At 37.9% G+C, this 26,915-nt stretch overlaps 2 protein-coding genes across 4 annotated transcripts; both read left to right on the top strand.

Annotated features, from left to right (window-relative positions):
• The first annotated feature begins 3,366 nt into the window (after positions 1–3,366).
• On the top strand, positions 3,367–18,689 carry trpc7a (transient receptor potential cation channel, subfamily C, member 7a). Its single transcript, XM_079860650.1, has 12 exons — positions 3,367–3,868; positions 9,880–10,642; positions 13,255–13,437; positions 13,523–13,687; positions 13,792–14,008; positions 14,743–14,976; positions 15,178–15,442; positions 16,412–16,607; positions 16,697–16,918; positions 16,992–17,069; positions 17,357–17,432; positions 17,712–18,689. Exons 1-12 carry the CDS (start codon positions 3,468–3,470, stop codon positions 17,849–17,851), a joined length of 2,940 nt encoding a protein of 979 aa, XP_079716776.1. The 5' UTR covers positions 3,367–3,467; the 3' UTR covers positions 17,852–18,689.
• Positions 18,690–19,654: 965 nt separating this feature from the next.
• etf1b (eukaryotic translation termination factor 1b) lies at positions 19,655–26,678 on the top strand. Of its 3 annotated transcripts, none has more exons than XM_079861164.1 (11): positions 19,655–19,894; positions 20,244–20,352; positions 21,466–21,641; positions 21,878–22,017; positions 22,102–22,240; positions 22,329–22,519; positions 22,604–22,733; positions 22,881–23,051; positions 23,152–23,216; positions 25,026–25,173; positions 25,253–26,678. In XM_079861164.1, the coding sequence occupies exons 2-11, from the start codon at positions 20,267–20,269 to the stop codon at positions 25,333–25,335; spliced, it is 1,329 nt and encodes a 442-aa protein (XP_079717290.1). In that variant the 5' UTR covers positions 19,655–19,894; positions 20,244–20,266; the 3' UTR covers positions 25,336–26,678. The 3 variants fall into 3 exon arrangements, with proteins under 3 accessions (XP_079717290.1, XP_079717291.1, XP_079717292.1); XM_079861165.1 differs by having other exon boundaries at positions 19,786–19,894; positions 20,247–20,352; XM_079861166.1 differs by having other exon boundaries at positions 19,793–19,894; positions 20,244–21,330.
• Positions 26,679–26,915: the final 237 nt, after the last annotated feature.

Below are 26,915 nucleotides of genomic sequence, written 5' to 3'. Positions count from 1 at the left end.
TATATTCAAAAAGAAAACACTTATGTTAAACTGCAACAATATTTCACAGTATTACTATTTTTCACTGCATTTTTGATCAAACAAATGGAACTTTTGTGTGTAGACCAATAGTGGGGCAAGTCGTCACAATGGAACCTGCCATTAAACATCTTATTTGAGGTTTTTCAGTTGATTTTAAATGGTAAAACAGTTATGAACAAACTATACAATTACTAATTAAACAGAATTGTGAAAGCAAAAATGGCAGGTGACATATAATCCCAAACTCTGTAGTAGTAATTATCATCCAGTGCCATTGACCTTTTCAATTCCCAGTACATCTGGTATTTAATGTGAGTCTGCCTCGGCTGATTTTAAAGTATATGCTTCCGCTGTGTGAGAAAATCTTCCTGTAATGACTCAGCAAGTAAACATTGTGCGAAATGACAGGTTACTCCAGGCTGCTGCCCGGCCCTGTGTGCCATTAATGGGTTTTCACTCAACAGCTGCAGAGAGGAAGCAATTCTTATCTGGCATTTCAGAGAACATTATGTCATGTGCTCATATCCAGCTTTTTATTTCACTTTCTTTTCTCTTTTTTGCTAGAATTTCTTCTGTGAATTTGAATCGGCCAGAGTTAGTATGGATGAAACCACCACACATGTGAGTAACATCACAGCAGTGGTCATCTGACATGTTTTATTTATATTTTATCATGCGATGTTGCTGAATCAAAATAGCTGCGCTCTCCTGATATACAAGTTTTTGGGAGGCTAGAGTGCAGAAGATTGATGTATAAATATTAATAGAAGTTGCAGCTTGTGCCTGGCCTGATTTTTTTTTTTCTGTCCCTCTCCTTTTGGAAGAACAGGTGTGTGTATCTCTGCACCTTTGCTTTCTCTCGTTTCTCTCTGAAAGGATTATTGTGTCACTTGGGCAATGGTTGCATCAGTAATCCTTGTCCCATTGGACATCATTTCCTAGTTTAACAACAAACCTCAAAATACACAGTAAAAAAAAAATCCATCCATCCATTCTCCACCTCTTCTATTCAGTCGGGTCACGGGACACCAAGAATAATAATAATAAGAAGAAGAAAAATAAAATAATATAGTTGAGTCTATGCCTAAAACAAGTGAAAACTTTGCTAATATTCAAGATGCATTATCTAAAAACGAATTTTAATATTCCATCTAATTTAGTTATTCAGGTTATTATTATTTTTAATTTATAGTATAAATACTTATAGGTCAGAGGAAAATATTAAAGGAATTTGAATGGAAAATCAAAAGTTGAGTTCGAAATTGGAAATATTATATATGCAGATTTTGTGCTCAAAAACATTTTTTATTATTATCAATGTTGAAAACGATATTTCTGTGGACCGTGAAACATTTTTTTCCTGGATTCTTTGATGAAAACAATGTTCAAACGTTTAGCTTTTATTTGAAATATACATCTTCCGATGTTTTATAACAAAATATTTGATGAAAAAACAATTCTTAAAAAATAACTTTTGAATATCTGTCTGTCCATCCATCCATAAGTTGAAAAAAATGCAAAGTAGAATTCTCTTGATTTTCACAGGGGGGAAAAGTCTAGGAAACAAGCCCAAATTGTCAAATGTAACTTTTCAACACTTTTAAAAGTTAAGGAGACAGTAAAAAAGTTTAAAGATGTCATAATATATATGATAACGTATAGCTATTTAAAAAACTTAAATAAACAACAGAGAAAGTTCCCCAGTTGAACTCCAGTGTAAATCCAGTTGAAGCAGACAGTATTAAATCTATCAGTGACAAGATTACAGTCATGATGGTTAAAAAACACTCTCTCTGTCTTTCTCTCCCGCTGTTTGCCATTCTTTCCACTAAAACAGTAGAAATGTCCCCTTATAACCTGCCTTCATCTCATCTCACCTCCATCTGCAGAAAGAGATTCTACTGCAACATCTCTTCCCTGATTGACACCTCTTCTATTTCCCCAATTGCAGAAGAATCTCCAGATTGTGAGCAGCACTGTGAGTAAAGACTTTGACAAACTTATATCGATCAGGCCTGGTCTCTGAGATTATTTGTGGTTACAACATGATTTGCAGATGAAAAATAGCCTTTTGGCTAATTCTGGCATATTGACAGAAATGTTTATTAATATGCACTGTCCATGTAATATAAATAAATAAATAAGATTGGATGTTAAGTATATTTGTAACCTTTAGGACACTGTGTTACATGGAGATAGATTTCACTTTTTTTGCTTTTGAGATTTCTGAGCATCAGTTGGCTTCATCTCTGTCCCTTTGAATTGTAAACTCTGACATCACATAATTAAGTTTGCGAGCTGCATGAGATGAGATGGGCCAGATCTCAGAGAAAGAACTCCCTGCATGAAGCCTTTGATGAGCATCAAAGCACCTCAACAGGTGATGTCCATCTAACAGCTGCTCTGCATTTAGCCTGGAGGGGTTTAGAATCAGTCTATTTGTGGGTTGATTTCAATGAGACCGGGTCTAGTTGTCACGCAGTAGCTCAAAGGTTCAAATATGCGTTGTTCTCTCTAATGTGAGTTTCAAACGACTAATTAAAAAAATCTCATAAATTAACACTTAAAGAGTTTTTGGTCATTTCTAATAAACTGTTTTATGAATTAGTTATTATCAATAACACAATAAAACTCTGGCATAATTAATATAATATAAGTAAGGAATAATTGATGACGGGCTGTTAAATTATAGGTAGAATAAAAAACAGATTGGGGCTAGTTGTTCATTTGTTTTTATTTTAGTATATATATATATATATATATATAATATATATATATATTCTAAAATAAATAAATGAATTAAATGAATGCAAATTAATAAAAAAATTAATCTAAATGAATAATTATTAAAACATATAAAAGCTATACACACACACACACACACACACACACACACACACACACACACACACATATATATATATATATATATATGAGTATATATATATATGAAGAGTTCAGATGCAAAAGCCTCTAAGTGCCATCTGAAATTTTCTTCTAGATTGATCATTTTTATAAAGCTTGCATATTTAAGTTAAGTAATTTCACTTAAATGACAATTAATTAATGACACGCATATATATATATATATATATATATATATATATATATATATATATATATATATATATATATATATATACATGAATATGATTATAAATTAGAATTTTCATCTGAATGAATTATTAAAAAGTAAATAAACAATAATCTAAATGAATAATTATTAAAACGTATAAAAACTATACTACGTTTAATGAATTAAAGCAAAAGTATAGTATTGAAATGGTGGGAGGTGTTAACCTGAAGGGTGGGGGAGGGAGAACCAGTAGAAAAAGTGCGTATTTTACAAAAAGGCGAGGGACAGGCTGTCACACTTGTTGCAGAACAAGACATGGGCCGGCACAACACCGGATCTCTCGCTAAACAGCAGTTTCTTTGCTTTTAAAATGCTGAGTGATAGAGACGAGCGCGATATGCATGCTAAGGAGCAGTTCATCATATCTCACGCCGCACTCTGCACTATACCGCTCGCGCTCACCGCGGGAGATGATGCTGTCCCCTCGGCGGAGACCGACACTCACGGAGAACAGTTTCCCTACAGCGATACAGACACCTGCTGTCGCCCTGAAGTACCCATGTTAAACAGGTGCAGGACTCTTCCTGGTACTCTGATAGACAGTCGAGGAGAAAACGACCCCACCAAGTCAGAGTTACCAGATATTCATGAAGTTGAGGGATCCAAACACGAGTTTGGCCATCACGCGCACAGGTTATTCGACAGCGATGATGACCTGGACTATCCTGCGCACCATCACTGGCATCCTCATGATAGCAGCTCGCACTATTCGTAAGTAGAACACATCACGTGATCAGTTGTCATCATGCGTAACAAAATTTGGTCTGGAATTCTGGAAATGACTGTGTTCACAAGATTGTCTGATCTACATGAGTTTGGGTTCAGTTAGCATTTTGCAGTTCATTTATTATTTTCTTGTTTAAAGGCATTTTTTCAAGTGTTCTACCTCATAAACTGCAGCTAAGCACCTTAAACTTTCACTTTATTTTGATGGTCCCTTTAACACATTCTGTTGACTATATGTAACGTTGAACCACATGTCTACTAACTGTCATTAGAGTGTTAGTAGAGTATTAGTAGACTGGTAGGGTTATAATAAGTTGACAAGTTGCAAAGTTACTAGAATGTGTTGGAGGACCATCACAGTAAAGGGTTAGCAGATATTAAGCAGTCAGTCTAATACTCTAATGAGAGTTATTCTACATAGTTGCAAAGTTACTTATTGTCAACAGAATATTTAAAGGAGATCATACAAATAAAGTGTTACCATTCTCTTAGCACTCTACTCTGTCCCATGCAGTCGTCTTTCTTCAGATGAACACAAACAAAGATTTTTAGAAAAATAATCCATCTCTGTGAGTCAATGTATGGGACCCCCAAAGTTGACACTTCAAAAACAATGAAACAAATACTACAAATATCCATATAACCTGATGAATCAGTGTCTTCTGTAGTGAAATGATATGTGTGTGTGTGTGTAAGAAAAATGCTAGCATTTTAAACTTTTTCAACTAAAAACCATCGCTTTCGGCTAATTTTAATATGTGCATTCATGAGTTCACACTTGGTGTAAATTTTCATTTTTGGGTGGAGTATCCCTTTAATTCTCAACTCTTCAACATGAAATTCTGATTTATTGACAACTTTCAAAAGCATTACAAATTCTGCACCTCAAGCTTTGAACAATAATGTATTTTACCAGATACTTTCAAGACCTGGTCTTAGTAATCGTCTGGTCTAAGTTAATATTATAGTTTCATACTCTTCTTAATTTATGTCAACAGTATCACTTGTTACTATTTTTATAAATTCATCTGAGACAAAGTTGATTCCTAATTTAAAGTGAGTTGTGAAAGAGCACTGAGCAGTGAAATCTCCTTGGCCTTCTCATGAATGAACATTGCAGTTATTAGATTGGCACAGTTCACACCGACCATATTGAAACATAAATAATTTAGCCTGTTTATTTCAATCTCGTTTAATTTCAGGGCTGTTGACAGATACATTTGCAGACTTACAATTCTTTGTCCCCTGTGCGCTCCAAAAACTGATCAGTAAAGATTTAGAGATGGAACAAAATGCCGTTTTGCACACTACAAAATCGTAATGTTTGATTTATCATGTTGCGAAGCAAGGAATGAGTTTTATTCCAAGTGACACCCACAACTGTGATCCGTTACAGAGTACAATTTGTGCCGAGGCTCTTGCAAAAATGCAATAAAATTAGATTTCATCCTTTGCTGTCTACCTGGCTTGTGTTTGAATATAACTTGCTTACGATTTTAGTTCAGCGTCTTTGAAGGCTTTTTAAGTTCAAGGAAAATGGACACTACAAAGCAGTTCCGGTTAATTCAATAAAGACAATAAATGAAGTCATGAGGTAAAGATCACTCTATAATAGGATGTTAAGAACATCTGTTCTTAGAGGTGGTTCCTGTAATGAGATGAAGCTCTAGTAAAGGATGCGTGTAATTAGAAGTCCATCTGCATTGATCTCATTGACCGTCACTGTAATTGATGGTCCTGTACTGTTACTGTAAAGCCATGCAGTGTGTGGTTGACCCAAAGAGATCTGTAACACTTGGAGAAAGCAATACGTTATCATCATCTACTATGGGTCAGTCATGTGACTAATTTTATCTCTTATCTCTTTTTACAAATAGCCTAGACATAATAACTTAAATATACCTCTGTGTTGAGCATGTTTTTAACCTGTCCTTATTTCATAAAGCATAAAAAAAATAGGTAATATAAAAAAATGTTAATTAAAAGAATTAAAATATTAGAAAAAAAACCCCTTATTAAATAGTTTGGAATAAATTTGTATTATTTCTAAGGAAAAAAACGAATTTTTTTTTTTACAAATGGCTTCACTGCTTATAAAAAAAAAAAAAAAACACTTTTGACTGCAAAATCAGACGCTGCGTCCGAAATCACGTACTGCCTGATTAGGTACTACATTTGAATTTGAATTTACTTCGCAACCTTTGAAAAAGAAAGCTGTAGTCTAAATGGTATGAATGTATAGTAATGAAATGCGGACTAGATAGATAGATAGTTTGTTCTTATTTGTAGCTGTTAGCATATGACAGAAACAAACGGCACCATATGAACTGGCTCAATATTACTTCAATACAGAAAAAGAAGACTAGGCTGAACAGACCGATGTTCACGTTTATGGATAACTGTAATCTCTGTTGACCACTTGTAAATACCTAGAGTGTGCTGATTAAAGTTGAGATGTTTATCCAGTGTAATGCAAATATATTTGAAATACCCCAACCTCACAACCATCTCTCCGTTAATGATAGTACTGGAAGGATGGATCTGTGTTTTGGAGGAGCTAAAAACTAGTTCCTTAGACTTTGAAATATTAAGTTGGAGAAAGTTATCATCACACCATGTGCTAAAATATGCTGTGGAGCATTAAAGAATCGTTGTCCTTATTAAGCAGTGCAATAATCATCTGCATATTTAAAGTAATGTGTAGTTGTAACTGGACTCTGACAGTCATTTGTATAGAGAATATAAAGAAATGGGCTACGTACATACCCCTGAGGGGCGCCAGTGTTGAGAACAATGGTGGGCAATAATGCCTTGTCCACCTTTACCACTTGTGGTCTATCAGACAGGGAATTATAAACCCAGTGTATTAGTGGTGATGGAACTTGCAGACACTAGTTTCTTGATTAACTGATGACGCTGTATTGAATTAAAGGCAGAGCTAAAGTCAATGAAAAGAAGTCTGGCATAATTTCCTGGGATATCCAGGTGTTGAAGTAGACAGTGCAAAAGACAAGCTACTGCATCCTCCGTACCTCTCTTCTGCTTATATGCAAATTGGAGAGTATCCAAAAATGGTGAAACATAAGGGAAAAGCATAATGTTTTGAACCATTTTCTCAAAGCATTTCATTATGATAGAGGTTAATGGGTGATGAAAAAAATCAGATGATGAAGTTAATTGATGATGGATGAGTTTTTTGGGGGACAGGAATAACAACTGAGGTTTTTCCGTATGAAACTAGATGTAACGCATGGCGGTACAAAATATGACCGCCGCTCAGGCCTGCACTGGCTTTCCACAAAAAATAGTGGCCCCCGGGGACCAAATGAAATTTTTCCGTAAAAGTCTAGTGGGGCTACATGCCCACCAAATTTCATGTTCCCCGGTGTTTCGGTGTCCCTGGTATCGTTGACGAAAAAATTCAGTAGATGACGGAAAAAAAAAAAAAAAAACTTTGACAATCGATTATGGGCTAGGTTGATGTGGGCCCTTAAGACCAACATACCATAAACATTTCTTCATCCTCGGTGCCACGGTTCAGGTAGTTATTTAGGAAAAACTGCATTTTTTGGGTTTGGGGGGGCCCAGCGCGGGCGCGGGGGGGGGGGGGGGGGGGGGGTTTGGGGGAGTGGCCTCCGGGGACCAAACGAAATTTTTCCATAAAAGTCTAGTGGGGCTACATGCCCACCAAATTTCATGTTCCCCGGTGTTTCGGTGTCCCTGGTATCGTTGACGAAAAATTCAGTAGATGACGAAAAAAAAAAAAAAAAAAACCTTTGACAATCCCTATATGACCGCTTTCGCGAGCTACGCTAGCGGCGGTCATAATTATTATTGAAGTATTGTTGAAGTGATCGAAGGAAAAGAGAATGGGGGTTAATTCCAGGGCACAGTTTTTCAAGACCTGAATCTGGCCCTGGAGCCTTATTCTGTTTGCACTTAATAAGATGGAAATAGACATCCTGCTTGGTTAGAAGGGGCTCATAATCCAACTCTTGAGAAGGAAAATAATTTAAAAGGCTATCACACTCTGCTGAAAAAACTGGGGTATCAAAACAGGTATAGAAATCTAGAACCTATAGAAAGGTAGGATCTGATACAGAAATAGTCTGTTTAAAGGCTTGTCCATTAAGAGACTCACTGAAAAGCCTGTTTGGTGTTCATATTTGCAAAGTCCTGCTCCAATTTGTTTTTATACTTCTTTTCAGCATTTGATGTCCTGATTTATCATTTCCGCCATGTTGTTACTGTCACGTGACCTACCAGCGTCAGTTGCGTCTCTTCACTTCCATTCATAAAGCCTCTCCCGTGGCCTCATGGCATAGTAAACTGTCCATCGAATGCACACTTCACAATCTCGGCATGGGTTTCCTCACTTTTTTTTAAGTTAAGTCAACTATTACTTTGTACAGTGTACTGTTTTAGAATACTATTTAATGTAAATGACACACAATGAACAGAAATAACTCAGCTTAATGCTGCCTTCATGTGCTATCGGACATTTTCTACTTACCACTTCTGAAGTCGTGATTATGAGCTCATCACATAAAAATTTTGACTTGAGAGGTCGCTCATGTTCATTTTTTAAACTAGGAAACTAGTATTTACGATCATAGCACATGTAGGCAGCATAAATACACACAGGAGTAATTAACAGAACAAGGAACAGGTGCGTAATTCAATCAGAAACCATGAAGACAAACATGACCGGAAACAATGAAAACAAAACACAATGAAAACTAAACATAATCCTGACATTTGTGGAATTAATGATTACAATTTTACTTTTGATGGTTACAGCAGATTGAATTTTTAGTAATTTTTTTAGTCATTACATTTTTAAAGAACTTGGCAAAACTAAAATTTTAAAAGATTTCTCATTTTCTTTATCATGAACATGGCAAGGATGTATTAAATTGATAAATAAGGACATTTATAAACTTACAAAAGATTTATATTTCAAACAAATGCTGTTCTTCTAAACTTTCCATTGATCTATTTATCTTGGGGGAAAAAATAATCACCATCTCCACGAAAATATTAAACAGTACAACTGTTTTCAACATGGGAAATAATAAGATTTTTTTCTTTAGCATCACATCAGCATATTAGAATGATTTCTGAAAGATAAGGTGACACTGAAGACTGGAGTAATGATGCTGAAAATTCAGCTTTGCATCACAACATATATTCAAATAGAAAACACTTATTCTAAATTGTAATAATATTTCACAATATTAAGTTTTTTACTGTATTTCTGATAAAATAAACGCTGATGAGCAGAAGAGACTTTTAAAAACATTAAAATATTTGGTTACACTATTTTGATGGTCCACTTTAGACATTCTACCAACTATAAGTAACTATGCAACTACATGTCAGTCATTAGATTATTAGGTGACTGTAGTAGACTGTTAGTTTAGTGTTAGGTGTTAGAGTTCGGGTTAGAAGAATAAGTTGACAACATGTAGTTGCAATGTCTGTTCGGAGACCATCATTATAAAGTGTCAGCAGATATTAAACAGATACAGACAAGGTATGCCTTGACTAAAATGCATGTTTGAGCTGTTTTAACTGAAAGCAATTTGCTCTGACATATCTTAAAATATGTCAGTGCCAATGTTTTGTCTCAAGATGCACACCAGTAATGTTTTTTTCTAAGGCACATTCATAAAAGCTACTTAAATGTCCTAATTAAAAAAAGGCCTAATCCTGGCTTAATCTAAGCCCTGTCTGTGAAACCAGGCCACAGTCTACTAATATTCTAATTAGAGTTAGTTGATATGTAGTTTCAAGACTTTTGAATGGTCTTGTATATATTTTTTGCTTTAAAAATGCATTCTGTCAGAATACACGGCTAATTTTGAATGGAAAAAAACAGTGGACCAGATGTTCTTGTAGATGAATTGGTGTCATAAACCAATTTTCTCCCAAAGCATTCAAGTATCGTAGTTTCACCAAATCCTATGATCAACCTCATTCTCTGGGTTCTGCAGGTTTGAGGCCATGCAGCGCAGACACACCACCCTGAGAGAGAAATGCCGCAGACAGGCCGTCCGTGGCCCCGCGTACATGTTCAGCGAGAGAGGCACCAATCTGACCGAAGAGGAGGAGCGTTTCCTAGATGCCGCGGAGTACGGAAACATCCCTGTGGTCCGTAAGATGCTTGAAGAGTCCAAGACGCTAAATGTAAATTGTGTGGACTACATGGGCCAGAATGCATTGCAGCTTGCTGTAGGAAACGAGCACTTGGAGGTCACAGAACTGTTGCTGAAGAAAGAGGGGCTGGCGCGAGTGGGTGATGCCCTGCTGTTAGCCATTAGCAAGGGCTACGTGCGGATAGTGGAGGCCATCCTGGCCCATCCGGCATTCGAAGGCGGCCTCCGTCTGACTCTGAGTCCTCTGGAGCAAGAGCTACGCGATGACGACTTCTACGCGTACGATGAGGACGGGACTCGCTTCTCTCAGGACATCACTCCCATGATCCTGGCGGCCCACTGCAAGGAGTACGAGATCGTGCACATCTTGTTACTCAAGGGGGCTCGCATTGAGAAACCCCATGACTATTTCTGCAAGTGCGGCGAGTGTGCGGAGAAACAGAAGCAGGATTCTTTCAGTCACTCTCGATTAAGGATGAACGCCTACAAAGGCCTCGCCAGCGCTGCTTATCTGTCACTGTCTAGTGAAGACCCTGTGCTCACAGCCCTGGAGCTCAGCAATGAGTTGGCACAACTCGCCAACATTGAGACTGAGTTTAAGGTGAGGAGGTGCACACTTACACCATATCCAGGGGTCACTCAAATTCACGGGCCCAGGACAGAATTTTTAGATGTGGATGTGTAGGTTACATTAGGAGTTTGTGATGATCCCCTTAAATAGAAAATGCAATATATATCTGAATATTCATATAAAGACCCATATAGAAAAATAATAAAGGAATAGTTCACCCAGAAAGTAAAATTCTATCATCATTTACTTAACTTCATTTCATTCCAAACCAGTATGACTTTTTTTCTTCTGTGGAAGATATTTTGAAGAATGTTTAAACAGTTTTCTTGTTTGGTTGGTTACAAGCATTCTTCAAAATATCTTCTTTTGTGTTCCACAGATGAAAGTCAGTCTCACAGGTTTGGAACAACATTGGGTGTACCGTTTTCCTCACTTAGGAAAAAAAAAGTCATAATTATTAGATAAAAAGGTCATTATTTTTATATAAATCATATAATTATGATATAATTTTAATTATGTATTATGACATAAGTCATACATTTTATCTCATAATTTCAACTTTTGGTCATCATACTTAAAGGCTTTATGCCATAATTTACATTTTATCTTATAATGTGGATTTTGTGTTATAATTGTTTTTATGTCATAATTTTGACTTTTTATCTCAAAATTCAACTTTTTTTGTGTTATTTGTTTATTTACGTGACAGACGCACGTCTGTAAATTAGGGAATGAACTTGTGCTCCCGGGGGCGGTTCAGCGAAAAGAGGAGGCGTGTTCCGGCGCAAACGTTCCCTGGTGCTATTTTGCAGTTTCAGAAAACAATTCCGCCACAGACCAGGAAAAACCTAGTCTAAAATTCAGATGCTATTTTAAGGGCGCATGCTTGGCCATAATGTAGCGTGTGCACAACGCGCATACACTTTGATTCTCTCATCTACACAAACGCAGCAGTTCCCATTTTTGCAAACCACACATAATTACAAGGAAACATATTACCACATGAGGGAAATCATTGTGGTGTCCATAAAGATGTGAAAAAATAGGCATAAATCTAGCTTACACATTTACCCAAATTATTCAGGCTAATTGTAGTAATGACGGATCAAACCTGTTTGACCAATAGTGGCAAGACATTCCGCCATTATAATAGCAATCCGCCATGGAATAAACGCACCTGCTTTTAAAGGGATTGTGAGATGACGCTCTGATTGGTTTATTGCACGTTACCCCCAAACCACACCTATGAGTAATGTAGCTACTTCAACCAACCCATTTTCGATTTGCGAGATCCGCCCACAAAGTTCCTTGCGTTTCGCGCTTGATACTTGCGTTTCAGATCGTTAAAATAGGGCCATAGGGCTGTTAATAGAATACAATAGTGATTTATCTTGTGGTCTCCAACTAGAATTAATATAAAAATCTACATCTATAAAATTTGGTAAATGTTTTAAAAATTATTAAATTATTAAAAGATATTTATGGGTTCAATGAGTAGTCTACATTAGGGTTTCATGATGATCCCCTAAAATAAAAATGGGGCAGCTGTATATATTCACATTTATAGACCCATTTATAATAATTCTCTGTGTGAGAAAAAAACTAAGCATGGTATTGTATAGACAACACTGTTTCTAAAATTGATTGATTGATTGATTGACCCCTCTCGTCACAAGACGTGGGACAACATTCCCCCTTATGATGCGGGTACAATGAGTTGAATCACTGCTATGAATCATTATGTTCTTTGTGGATAATGCAAACTCCTTTAAGGCGCTCTCATGATTATTTCAAAGCACATTTTAAACAGCTTCTCAGTTAATCTAGGAAGTGTCCAATCGGTGAAGAGTGTGCTTATGGCCCTGTGATGTGCTGCGTCTCTGAGAGAAACGTCTATGCTCATTCCAGCTCATAGACCAGCAGAATATTCCACACGAAAACCAATTTCCCACCCTTGAGATTAGCCTCATTATAAATTAGAGGCTTTTGGATGACAGTTTCTGGTTCAGTAGAATCTCAGTACACAACATTTTTCCAAAAGAAAACGTTCCTCCAGGGAGCTTCATGCGCTTCGGCGATGTGTGTTGTTTTATATTTAAATATGTACGAGAGACTTTCTTCACTGAAAGTCACTCTGGGGAAATATCTAATCAGGAGTTCTCAAATCCAGACAGTTTTCCCCCTTATTGTGGTAAGCGAGCTATTAATTGAAACTGCTCCATCGAGAGCTTCCAGTAATCACCCCGTTATTATTCTCTCATCACCGTTTTTCTTTACAGACGATCACTTTCGACAGTTGTAATGGCATGTCAATGATTCCGCTTCTGTAATTCCACATAAAATGTTTGTTCTCGTAAAACAATGCAATGCTATAATTAGCAGGATGGGCTTCTCTTGGGTGCCCTCCATTAGGTACATTTTTTGTTTGAGAAGATCCGATGCAAACATCAATCAGACTTCCATTTAGAGGTGCGACATGGGATTTTCGCGAATGTTCAGGCGTTGCGCACGTCTATGTCTTTCATAGCAGAGCGTTCACTGTTTGCTAGATGCAATTATCATCCCAGTTGGAGTGAGTTATTTTTTACATGTGATTAATAGCCCGTCTGAAGTCATAATACTGTGGCTCTGTTTTGATTTAGAATGATTATAGGAAACTCTCCATGCAGTGTAAGGACTTTGTGGTTGGCGTTCTGGATCTCTGCAGAAACACAGAGGAAGTGGAGGCCATTCTGAACGGAGATGTTGACCAGAGCCCTCCGAGCGAACACCACCGGCCCTGCCTTAGCCGGGTCAAACTGGCCATTAAGTACGAAGTCAAAAAGGTACTGGGTAATGATTTATAGGCTAAAGTGGAACGGTTTCCCATGTGCTTGCAAGGAAATGTCTAATTCAGTGATATTCCTACAGTTCGTGGCTCATCCTAATTGCCAGCAGCAGTTGCTGACGCTGTGGTATGAGAATCTATCAGGCCTTAGGCAAACGTCAATTGGTGTGAAATGTTGGACAGTGCTGGGAGTGATGGTGGGCTTGCCATTTCTTGCCATTGCATATTGGATTATGCCCTGCAGCAAGGTACATCATCATCATCATGCAGATTCAGTTCATCTAATAACATTGGGAAGGCTTCCCTTTTCTTCTATTGTTACAAAATTGTCTGCATTTGATCTTTTCTCCAGGTGGGCCAGGTTCTCCGCAGTCCCTTTATGAAGTTTGTAGCTCACGCAGTGTCATTCACCCTCTTCCTGGGTCTTCTGGTTCTCAATGCCTCTGACCGCTTCGCAGGAGTCAAAAACCTTCCTAACGAAACCATCACTGATCATCCGCGGCAAATCTTCCGCATCAAAACCACTCAGTTCTCTTGGACAGAGATGTTGATAATGAAGTGGGTACTTGGTGAGCATCAGTCAAGCATGAGCTGCAGATCAGTGTTAGATAATCATATGGGTCAGTATATTTTACAACGTAGTTTATTCCTGTGATGCTAAACTGAATTTTCAGCATCATTAAGGCCTGTTCACACCAATATTAACTATGACGATAAAAAATATATAGTTCTAGAAATCTTTATAGTTATCGTTCTTGGTGTGAATGGGCCTTTACTCTAGTACTGTCACACAGCCTTCAGAAATCATTCTAATATGCTGATTTAAAAACAAACATTTCTTATTATTATCTTAAATGTTTAAAACAGTTGTGCTGCTTAATATTTTTGTGGAAGCCGTGATGCATTTTTTTTTTTTCAGAATGCTTTGAAATCTGATATTCAGAAAACTTTTGTAACATTATGTCTTAACTGTCAGTTTTGATCAATTTAATGCATCCTTCATGAATATATGTAGTAATTTCTCTTTAAAAAATCTTACTGACCCCAAATGTTTTGAATGATAGTATATTTAAACATTTCAAATATTTTTGACAAATATCATCGGACAAAACAATAGCTTGATGTCAGCTTGATCATTATAGTTTTTTTTCTCTTTTTTATTAATCGGTGATTTACAATTTTTGCTAAGGTTCTCTCTACTACATGTTTCTGTCAGACCACCACCTAAAAGAAAACTGAAGTAGGGCATGACAATAAACATGATGAATTTCCCTCATGCCTTTTCTTTGATTTCCCTGCACAGGAATGATCTGGACTGAGTGTAAGGAAGTTTGGGCTGATGGGCCGCGTGAGTACATCATGCATTTGTGGAATGTGTTAGACTTCGGCATGCTGTCAGTCTTCGTGGCGTCATTCACTGCACGGCTCATGGCTTTCCTGCGAGCCTCCCATGCGCAGCTGTATGTGGATTTGTATGTGACCAATGCAGACTTGATCAATGCCTCATTACCAGCAGACGTGGCCTACTTCACTTATGGTATGTCACAAAAAAAAAAAAAAGTTTATTCAATACATAAAAATCTAACGAACTGTAACATACCAGTATAAGACCGTAAGTCTTCTTTCTGTTCTCAATGAAATGCTAAAAAAAGTTGCGCAGACTTTCTTGCAGCTGTCTGAAATGAAACATAATGCTGCCATCAAGTGGTAACACCAAAAAGTGCTTCCTCTCTCTTAGCCAGGAACAAGTGGCTTCCCTCTGATCCTCAGCTCATCTCTGAAGGGTTGTACTCCATCGCTGTGGTGCTCAGTTTCTCTCGTATCGCCTACGTTCTGCCAGCCAACGAGAGCTTCGGACCCTTACAAATATCCCTTGGGCGCACTGTTAAAGATATTTTTAAATTCATGGTCATATTCATCATGGTCTTCCTTGCTTTCATGATCGGCATGTTTAATTTGTATTCCTACTACTTGGGAGCAAAATACAACCCTGCTTTTACCACGTAAGTCCATAAAAGGATAATGAAAATGATTTTAGATTTGCTAATGGAATAGTGTCATTCACTCACCCTCATGTTGTTACAAATTAAAAGGTTTCACAAATTTCTCCTGTGGAACACAAAAGAAGATATTTTGCAGAATGTTCAGGCTGCTCTTTTATGACCAAGCTAATTAATAAATAAAATAAATAATTAAAGTACAATAAAATTAGTCTATATGACTTGTGCACTATGTTCCAAGTCGATTGAAAGATACACTACAGTTCAAAAGTTTGAGGACTGTCAATTTTTTATTTTTTTTATTTTGCTAAATTAATGCTTTTATATTTAGCTAGGGTGCAAAAAAATGAACAAAAATGTTAGCATATTTATAGTGTTAAAAACTGTTTTATTCATCAAAGAATAAAAAAAAACTATCACAGTTTTCATAAAAATATTAAGCAGAACAATTGTTTTCAACATTGATAATAATAAGAAATGTTTCTTGAGCATCAAATCCGCATATTAAAATGATTTCTGAAGGATCATGTGACACTGAAGACTGGAGTAATGATGCTGAAAATTCAGCTTTGCGTCACAGGAATAAATTACATTTTTTAAAAATATATTCAAATAGAAAACTGTCATTTTAAATTGTAATAATATTTCACAATATTTCTGTTTTTACTGTATTTAAGAAAAAAAATGGCTTTGTCAACGAAAGAGACTTCTTTCAAAAGCAGTAACAAACACACTTTTGGAATGGTTAGTGTATAAATAGCTTGTGTGAAAAAGTTAAATTTAAGTTGATAATCTTCCCCTCAACTCTCACAATTAATGCCTTAAATTTTGATGTTTGATATCTCAAAAATGCCTCTTTTTGTGTTCCACCAATGAAAGACAGTCATACAGGTTTTGAATAAATTATGGTGCAATTTAAGAACGATTTGTGAATAGTTTCCTTGTCATTTTGCATGTATGTCTCTGTTTCAGGGTAGAGGAAAGCTTTAAAACGCTGTTCTGGTCCATCTTTGGTTTATCTGAGGTGATCTCTGTGGTCTTGAAGTATGATCATAAGTTCATTGAAAACATTGGTTACATACTTTATGGAGTCTATAATGTCACAATGGTGGTGGTCCTGCTTAATATGCTCATAGCCATGATTAACCACTCATACCAGGAAATTGAGGTGAGACAAATGTATTTTGCAAACAAATATTAATACTTAAAAGGACCATTTGTCATAATAGATATGGTTATTTTTGTGTGTGAGAACAGGAGGATTCTGATGTAGAATGGAAGTTTGCTCGTGCAAAGCTGTGGCTCTCCTATTTTGATGAAGGCAGCACTCTTCCACCCCCCTTTAATCTAATGCCCAGCCCCAAATCCTTCTATTACATGGCTCAGCGCACCAAAGCATGCCTAGTGAGTTTATGCAAGGCCAGGGTCCGTAGCAACAGCGGCCAGCAGGACATGGGAATGGCCAATTCACGGTCTAAGGTCAGAGATCAGCAAGGCTTTTCAAATTGTTCTGATCAAGAAAAGGCCATTCTTCATTTTTATATATTTACAGCTTCATCGGTTTCGACCTTGCCATGCACAAGAGGGATTCACAGTTAGGAATCCCATCAAACACCCCACAAGATATCAGGTACTAATTGATTTTCTTCATTATCCTAAAACAGGGTTCACCAATCTCGGTCCTGGAGGGCTGCTGTCCTGCAGAGTTTAGGTCCAACCAGCTCCAACACACCTGTTTGAAAGTTTCTAGTATGCCTAGTGAGACCTTGATTAGCTGGTTCAGGTGTGTTTAATTGGGGTTGGAGCTAAACTCTGCAGGACAGCGGCCCTCCAGGACCGAGATTGGTGAACCCTGTCCTAAAATGTTCATGTACAGTATTTCCCAGGGAAAACCTTATTCTAAACCTTCTCTCATAGAAACTCATGAAGCGTCTCATCAAGCGGTACGTCCTGAAAGCCCAAATTGACAGTGAAAGTGATGAGATCAATGAAGGTAAGATTTATCCGTTTTATTGTCTCTTGTGATTTATTTTTCCCCTAAAATATATTTTACTGACTGATGTTTTACATGCCAGATCACATACACGTCAAGCGATAAACCATAAAGTATTAAAGTTGCCCCTAGTATGCTATTTTAAAGGTTCCTAATTTTGTTTTGGAGATTTCCTACGATAGGTTTTCATGCATCCAAGGCCGAAAAACTGTGATTTCTGAGCCAAGTTTTTCTTGAAACCGGTCAAACCCTTGTTTTTGCATTGCCTCTTCTCCACAGGTGAGTTGAAGGAAATCAAGCAGGACATTTCCAGCCTCCGTTATGAGCTCCTGGAGGAAAAATCACAGGCCACTGAAGAACTTGCTGAACTGATCCAGGAGCTTGGAGACAAACTCAGCAAAGGAAACAAGAGACCATGAAAAATGAACTCTTGTGAATGTAGCTGAAAGTGTCCTAGGCTGAAACTATAGGTCATTGAATACAGATTTGATGAAATATTTAGTTTAGATACAAACTTTAAAGTCTATTTATACTCTGAAGACATTAGTTTGTGAAGTAGGATTTGTGGTTGCCATTTGGGTGTAGGATTCCATTATTTAATAAAGTAATTCTAGTAGCACGGGAGAGGTGCAAAGCTATATAATAATACCAATAAATTCAGGTGAATGTATTACTACAATACCTATACTGTAAAAATAAAATATGTTTAATAAGTTATTATGACAACATATGTTTTTACATAGCTTTAACTCACCAAATATTTTAAGCAATTTTAAACTTTTTTTACAAGCTATACAAGATTCAACTAATTTTTTAAAGTCAGTTTATTGTAATGACTTAAACATCCAAGTTGACTGTAAAAACAAAACAAAAAGGTTGCAGCAATTAACATGAGTTTTGAATATTATGACATTAGTCCTGGTCCTGGAGTATCCCAGTGCTGCACATTATGGTCTTGGATGCTTGACTCATGAGCTTATGATATAAATAAAGGTGTGTTATGATAAAGACATCAAAAAACGTGCATGGGGAACTACTGCATCAATGTACAAGCGTTAATCTCACAAAACCTGTCAAGAAGTTGCCCAAGTCATATTTCACCCCAAACACATGAGAAAAAAAATACATAATTATATTTTGCCTGAAGAAAATGAAGCCTTTTTTTTTTAAGGACTGTTGTTGGCACGAAACTGAAGTTGTGATAGTCTTTTCTTCCCTATTGTTATGTCTATCTGAGTGAAACAGCTTCTCAAACTGAAAAATAAAATAAAAAATAAAAATAGGGTGGGATTTGATTTTGTCCATGGGGAATTGAGTTGATGGTTTTGGTTTGCTCAGGATATAAGGGGGCAAAAGGGAGGACATAGCCTAATTCATCTCCAAATCCCCCCATCCCTGGATTGTGATGGCCCACTAAAGAATTATGAATGCCCCCAGCTGGTCGTCCTGGGTTTGCTATTGATGTGATGTGAATGACAGGTTGTCCCGACCTTGCACCAGTAAACGTGTCATCAGAGAAGAGAAGAGATGTCACTGCAAGGAAGTTATTTTGATTACAGATTACGAGGGCATATGAGTACTAATTATAAATAATGATTGTGCACAGATAATTTATAATAAATAATGCAATATTCCATAAAAAAATATTACAATTTTGATTTCATTGTGACTTTAAGTCCTTTAAGACTTAAATTCCAATTTCTCGGAAAATGTCACAATGCAACATTATCAAATGTCAAATAGAACATGAAAACAACAGATCTGTGTGTGGTAGTACTGAACATTATTAGGCCTATAATGTATTTTAAATCTGAAAATAAAATTATATCTAAAGTTCCTGGTTGTGCGTGATTTTCTGATACAATACCCATTCTTCTAATTGTTTTGGCATTATTTACATGACAATTAAGCATTTATGAAAACTTTACAAAATGCATTACAGTAGCCTAATAAAGGAGGGGAAATGTAAGTTAAGGAAAATAATGCGAAACGATGCAAAAACAACATATCAAGGGCGAAACGTGGACTGTGCTGCGTTTCTCAAGAGGCATCGTGATCGAAGTTGATCGTAAAGACCACTGGCACTCTTTTTACTATGCATTTGAGAAACGCACCCCTGCCCTGTCCTGAACGTTTTCGTACGAATCACCCACAAACACCACCTCGCAGGCTCGCCGACTTCTGTTGAGACCCCAAAAGTCATTGTTCCACCCTTTTTGTTTGACAGCAAAATCCTCCAATAACGCATCTCACTACACCCCCACGCGTGGCGTTTTCAGGAAGTGATACTAAATGGAATTTGTGCCTTTCCCCACGTGAGCCTCCATCGAAGCACCACGCGCAGCAAGACCAAACCGGCTGCTAACGATAAGTATATCACGTCACTGGGAAACAGCGGCGAGCGAGTTCTGGACCACAAAATACCTGCCGTACGGACGCGGCGGAGCAGATCATTCTAGTCTGTGAGTACGCTGCTATAATGTCTGTTAATAAAATCGCTTCGATTATTTGAATCACGTGTTGAAGAGAAAATATTGCAAAAGGGTGGTTTTGCACGAGCGGCGCTTGGCAGCAGCAGCAGCAGCAGCGGGGATGTTTTCGGGCGCGAGAGGCCCGCGCGCAGGGCTGCGTTAGCCAGCTAGCGCATCAAACTTGAGTCGCTCTTTTCTCTTCCACCCACAAGCCTTCTTTTAATCAAGTAACAATTCTGTCCGATCCATTCAGATTTTCATAGTGAATGACCCGCCTTTAAAATCTCTGACAATTCAAGCACTTCGCGCTAGCAAGCTAAAGTTGGATTCTGTTTTTCAGCAGGTCCAGACAGCGCGAGGAAGATGGCGGACGACCCCAGCGCAGCGGACAGGAACGTGGAAATTTGGAAGATTAAGAAGTTGATCAAAAGCCTTGAGGCGGCCCGAGGGTGAGGCTCGCTCTGTCAGATCCTCTATATTTGTATACAGGTGTTGAATGACACATAATAACACCTCTAGTCTGCGATTTGATTCGTTCTTTGGGGGGGACCACATGCTAACCAGCTTGCTAACAGCTGTTGTAGAGAGAAGCATGGTGGACGGAGAACGAGACCGCTTATTGTACAGCTCTTTATTTCCTAAATATTGTGTTGTTGTGGGATAAAGAGCGGGAAATGTAATATGTGGTGTCGTTTTAAATGTCAGGCACCTTCGGGATGACGCTTTAAAACGGGCTGGTGGAGGTGACGTCTGCTGTATGGGAGAGACTGTGCTAAATATCCTATGTTTTTTTTGTGAGAAGATTAGTATTTTTTTACTTTTTTTTTTTTTTATGTCAGATTTTATCATTACGGTTTGAGTGTACCATTTATCATTATCATTGTTTTAGTGTACTATGGCTATTCAACCAGTCTCCTTGACGTATGTATGTTTTGTTCCATCGTTTTTACATTGAAAGTGAATGTTAAACAGAATGACAGCCTCAGTTATCTTCTCTTTTTTAAGTTATTAACTACCCATTTAATGTTGACTCAAATGTACTGTATATACCTTGACAAATATACTCATAAGCAGTTTGGATGTAAAGTTAGCATGATGCTCATTCAGTAACTTACTGTTCAAGGGAACAATAAATTGATCAAAAGTGACAGTAAAGACACTTAATGTTACAGAAGATTTCAATTTTAAACGTTGTTCTTTTGAACTTTCTATTCAAAGAATCTGAAAAAACAAATGTATTGTTTCCACAAAAATATGCAGCACAACTGTTTTCAGCATTGATGATAATAATAAGAAATGTTTCTTCAGCAGCAAATCAACATATTAGAATGATTTCTGAAGGATCATGTGACTGAGGACTGGAATAATGATGCTGAAAATTCAGCTTTGCCATCACAGGAATAAATTACATTTATAAGTATATTCACGTAATAAAACACTTATTTTAATTTTTATTCTTTCACAATATGATCATAAAAACAAATCTTACTGACCCCAAACTTTTGAACGGTACTGAATGTTCATGAAAAGGTCTCAGACTGTTCTATCCTCTTCTTCCTCAGAAATGGCACCAGTATGATATCCCTCATCATCCCACCCAAGGACCAGATTTCGCGTGTTGCTAAGATGTTGGCCGATGAGTTCGGCACGGCTTCGAACATCAAGAGCAGAGTCAACAGACTGTCTGTTCTAGGGGCCATTACCTCCGTACAGCAGAGACTCAAACTCTACAACAAAGGTAAATATGTGGGTTTAGTTTAATCTAAGAGCCATTTAACTTCTCAGATGATGGAATTTCATTATGCTTGGTATGTTTAACTTTTCCAAACTGGTGCTGTTCAAATATTAAACTGGCAGTTGATACACATTTGCTGTGTATGTGTGGGTATGATAGAGAGTGGCGCCTGATTTAATCTTTTCATTAGGTGTGGTCTCTCCTGATCCCCTCACACGAGTCTGCTGTTTATCTTGCAGTGCCTCCTAATGGCCTGGTGGTGTATTGTGGCACCATTGTGACTGAGGAAGGCAAAGAGAAGAAAGTAAACATTGATTTTGAGCCTTTTAAACCAATCAACACATCCTTGTATTTATGTGACAACAAGTTCCATACTGAGGTAAATGATCTATCTGTCTATTTATCTAACTATCTATCCTTCTATTCTTATCATTACAACTGTTATTACATTTTTTGTTCACAGGCTCTAACAGCTCTGCTGTCAGACGACAGCAAGTTTGGCTTCATTGTGATTGATGGTAGCGGTGCCCTGTTTGGGACTTTACAAGGCAACACAAGGGAGGTCCTGCACAAATTTACCGTGGACCTGCCCAAAAAACATGGTAAACGTGTCTTCAAATCGCTTGTTCAACTCCTGTTCTTTTATAGGATTTTGAATTCACCCACTTGTTTCCTTTAACCTTCTTTTAGGTAGAGGAGGACAGTCCGCTCTTCGATTTGCCCGTTTGAGGATGGAGAAGAGACATAACTATGTGCGTAAGGTAGCGGAGACTGCTGTGCAACTCTTCGTGTCCAATGACAAAGTCAACGTGGCAGGACTGGTTCTTGCCGGATCGGCCGACTTCAAGACGGAGCTCAGCCAGTCAGACATGTTTGATCCAGTATGTTCTCTTAGCATCAAATGATTTGCGAACTTGATTCAGAGTTTTGGTTCTTTTCTGACTTTGGTTCTTCTGCACATGTAGAGGTTACAAGCAAAGGTTCTCAAGCTGGTTGACATATCTTATGGAGGAGAAAACGGTTTCAACCAGGCCATTGAGCTCTCAGCGGAAGTGCTCTCCAATGTCAAGTTCATCCAAGAAAAGAAACTAATAGGTAGTTAATCCCAGAGGCATTTACAGGCTTGATAAAGGTGATAGACATGCTGGGAAAAAAAATGTGGCCTAAAACACTGGGCTTTCAGTAGTTTTCATGCTGTGTTTTTTTCTTTTCTTGTGTAGTGACTTGTGTCTCTGATTTCAGGACGATATTTTGATGAGATCAGTCAGGACACAGGGAAGTATTGTTTTGGAGTTGAAGACACGCTCAAAGCGCTGGAAATGGGAGCGGTGGAGATTCTTATAGTTTACGAGAACCTGGACACTATGCGTTACGTCCTACGTTGTCATGGAGAAAATACTACACCAGAAAATGGTATGCACATCCTCACTCTTGTACGTGCAATTGCACAAGATTTGCAAAATATAAAATTATTACTTTCTCGGTTTAATTTCATTGCTTTTTTTTTTGTCAGATGAAAAGACACTCTATCTGACACCAGAACAGGAGAAGGACAAGTCTCATTTCACTGACAAAGAGGTATGTAAAACTGTCAACTAAATTCAGATTATTAATTTTATGTTATTCAGCAGATTTTCTTATTTATAAAAAAAAAAAAAAAAGAGTAGTGCAGATTCTCAATTGTCTGGAACTCTTTCCCCTGAATGACTTTTGAGTTAAAGGGCCATACTCAAGCAAACATTGATGATCTCATGGCCTGAAATGAGAGGGTTTTATCAGCCAATTAGTACCAAGCTCATTGCAGTTCTGTTTTGATTTATTGGGATTATGCATTGCAGATCCTAAAGTCTGAGACTACATTTGAATACATTGTCCTTTGTGCAAAGGAAAGTTTCCATGGATGTTAAAGGTTCTTCTGCGCATCACTGACTGTTTATCAGCTCTGACCAATATTAGACAACGCAGTGCGAGCTCGATCACACGACACCGTTACTACACAGTGCTGGGAGATCCAGTGAGGAGAATAATTCTGTTATAAACCACAGATATTAGATCAAACAGAGCTGATGTGGAAACCGAGACAACGTTGTGCCATGAACGAACAAGTTATAGAATCCACAACATTCACCATGGATTAAATGTAGTTACACTAACTGTAACCATGGCATTGTGGCAGAAATAGTCGAATGTTTCTACATTATTCATCTCAGGCTTCGTACAACCTTTTGAGAGTGAAATGACTTTCAAGTGCTTAACACTTTTTCCAGCACTTCAAGGCTATAAATAATAATCAATTTTAATGTTTTTTTAATGTGATGATTTGTAAGACTAAAGGTTTAAAGATGATAGATGGAGAACTAACACTTTGTTGCAAACAAACACTTTTATTAAAAAAGACATAAATACCACTATAACCAGTAGATGGCAGCAGAGGAGCACTTATTGGCTTGTTAGCAATTTCCACTCCCTAATATATAGAAAAGTCAAAGTCTCATGAAAAACAAACACTTTTCGTCACATTGTGACTGAATCACACAGAAAGCAAGTAAAGAGCACTCCTTTTATAAGAGTAGAATATTGACATTTTCCCCTGTATAATGAGGTGTTGTTAGTTAGTTAATAAGTTAGCGATTATTATTAGCTTATTGCGATTATTGGTGGTTAATGGCGGTTCGTCTTGTACACAAGACACGAAAATAAATCAAATGTCAAGGAAGAAAAATTTGTTTTGTGACAAGGTAATGTGGTCAACCTCAATTGGCCGTTGGGTGGGGCGGCAGGGGGCGGGCAGCGTTCTGTACACCATGAGAGTATCGCGATACGTACCGTGGGTTGTGTATCGCGGTTTTTCGCAGCACGTTTGAGTGTAAACGAGGTTTTTTCTTGTGCGTCAAGCAGGTTCGGTTGAGCCTCTGTTTATGTTCGCTGATCAATGTTTATATATGAATAAAATCCTAAATTCAATCTGTTCATCATATAAAGCGATCGAGTTTGGACTAAACCGCTCAATTCATATGGATTAGTTTTAATGATCTCTTTATGAACGTTTTGATGCGTTAAAATTTCAGTTGCTTTGCTGTTTATGGAGGGACAGAAAGCTCTCAGATTTCATCAAAAAGATCTTCATTTGTGTTCCGAAGATAAACGAAAGTCTTACTGGTTTGGAACGACAACGATTTTTGTGTGAACTAACCCTTTGGTCGGTTATGTCTTAATTATATGTAAACAGCTGAGAAAGATAACGTGTATCAGTGTTGGATCCATGCATTCACCACACGCACACTTGGCTGTACTGATCGCTTATCCCTTTCGCGTAATATTTACTTTGCACTATAACCAATGTGTGCCGATGTATAATGTTAACGGTACCATATATGTTTGTTTTAGACGGGTCAGGAGCATGAGCTGATCGAGAGCATGCCACTGCTTGAGTGGTTTGCCAATAACTACAAGAAGTTTGGGGCCACACTGGAAATAGTTACAGACAAAAGTCAGGAGGGCTCGCAGTTTGTGAAAGGGTTCGGAGGCATCGGTGGTAAGTACTCCACAGATTTTGATTTGTTAGGAAATGGAACAATATTGTTTTATCAATATACATTTTTTTTTTCCCCCAGGAATCTTGAGGTACCGGGTGGATTTCCAAGGCATGGAGTACCAGGGAGATGACGATGAGTTCTTTGATTTAGATGACTACTAGGTAGTCGGGACTGACATAAAATTCAAACATAAAATCCCCCTCCCCCCTCCCCCCTCTTCACCTACCCCGCAAACGGCAGGGGAGCGAAGGAGATGGAATCAGCAGGAGGGAGAATACGAATTTGAGATGGTGGCGGATGGTCTGCGTGTCCCTGGCTTTAGAATACAGTGACTCCATCTCTGGACTGGAATAGGTGGAGTTTTCTCCTCTCCACCAATTAGCAGGTCATCGCAACCATCATGGCCGTGGCCCGTCTGCCTGTCCTGCCTCAGCTCTTCACAAAACACTCTAGGCTTTCAGATCTACTTTTTCTTCCCTTCTAATCTCACTCCTTTCTTCCTTTTGCCTCTCCTTTTATAATGGCATCTGCTGCTGTTGTATTTTATTCAAATGTATTATATTTTCTCTTATTCAGTGTATGAAGAAAGCAGTAGCAAACTATTAGACCAGTGCTGCTTACCCAGCCACCTCAAGCCCATTGCCAGGCCTGCGTTTTAATTTCCTGGTTAGTCCAGACTTGATTTGTTGCCTTGTTTCTGCTGTAAACCAGTGTGGTGGTGGTGCACTCTGAGCCAGCGGTACACCTGCTCCCCCCATCGCATTGTGCCCACGTTGAGGCGTGTCTTGCTCTCAAATGGACCATATTAGTAACTGGACCCATCCCTCCATGAAGACCGAGAAGCGTCTTTTACAGTACATTTCCCTCGCTTGTTTTCCTCAGCCCCCAGGAGATGCTACTTCTCGAAATAAACAATATGAGTGCCTGAATTTTGCAGTTTGTGAGATGTGAGCACAGTGTACCAGCATCTGGACCGTAACTTCAGCCTCCTGCTGTTCCTGAACAAAAAATCTTAGCTCGAGCCTTCAGCACTCATTGGTATACGACGGCTTTACCGGCAGAACACATGCATGGGAATGTCCTTTCGGACCGATTATGGGGTGGGGGGGTTACTGTGTTAACTGTGATGTGTGAGTGAGTGAGTATACGTCAGTTTGGCTGTTTCATTCCCTTTTAGAAGACCTGCCACAGACTACAAGCCTCTAATTTCTATCCATTTTGTCCAGTCATATTTTATTAGCAGATTGGTTTTTAGAAAGACAAGCTGCAAATCAGTGATATTTTGGACCTTTAACAATTATGGCATGGTTGGTGTTCTGAAGCCTACTAAAACGAACAGATAACCCGATAATGAAAAAGGAGAGAAATATCCAAATAACGGGCCCAAAATATTTTAGCAAGTATTATGTTGTATATTTTCTCATTTTCTTTGATCCGTCACTATTTTGTATAAATCATTTGTTACATCTGGACACAGACATTAAACGTTCTCATTGTTTGCAAATTGCACTTATAGCTTGATTATTTTGCAAAGCTATTTTATCTTACTTGATTCTGAGTTTGCCTGCCAAATTAACACATGCAGGTTGAGGAAGTCAATTAATTATAAGCAGGAAAGGGAAGGCAGATATATATTTTTTGATTACTTGATGCTTCTGGCATAGTTGTCACCAGCACACAATCAGCAATATTCTTAATAATATGTGAATCATTGGGGATAACCCTATTCTTTACCCTAGTA

Source organism: Squalius cephalus, assembly GCF_949319135.1.
Source record: "Squalius cephalus genome assembly, chromosome: 24".
Taxonomy (NCBI): Eukaryota; Metazoa; Chordata; class Actinopteri; order Cypriniformes; family Leuciscidae; genus Squalius; species Squalius cephalus.
The sequence above is the reverse complement of the archived record's forward strand: the minus strand, read 5'-3'. Positions and strand labels throughout refer to the sequence as shown.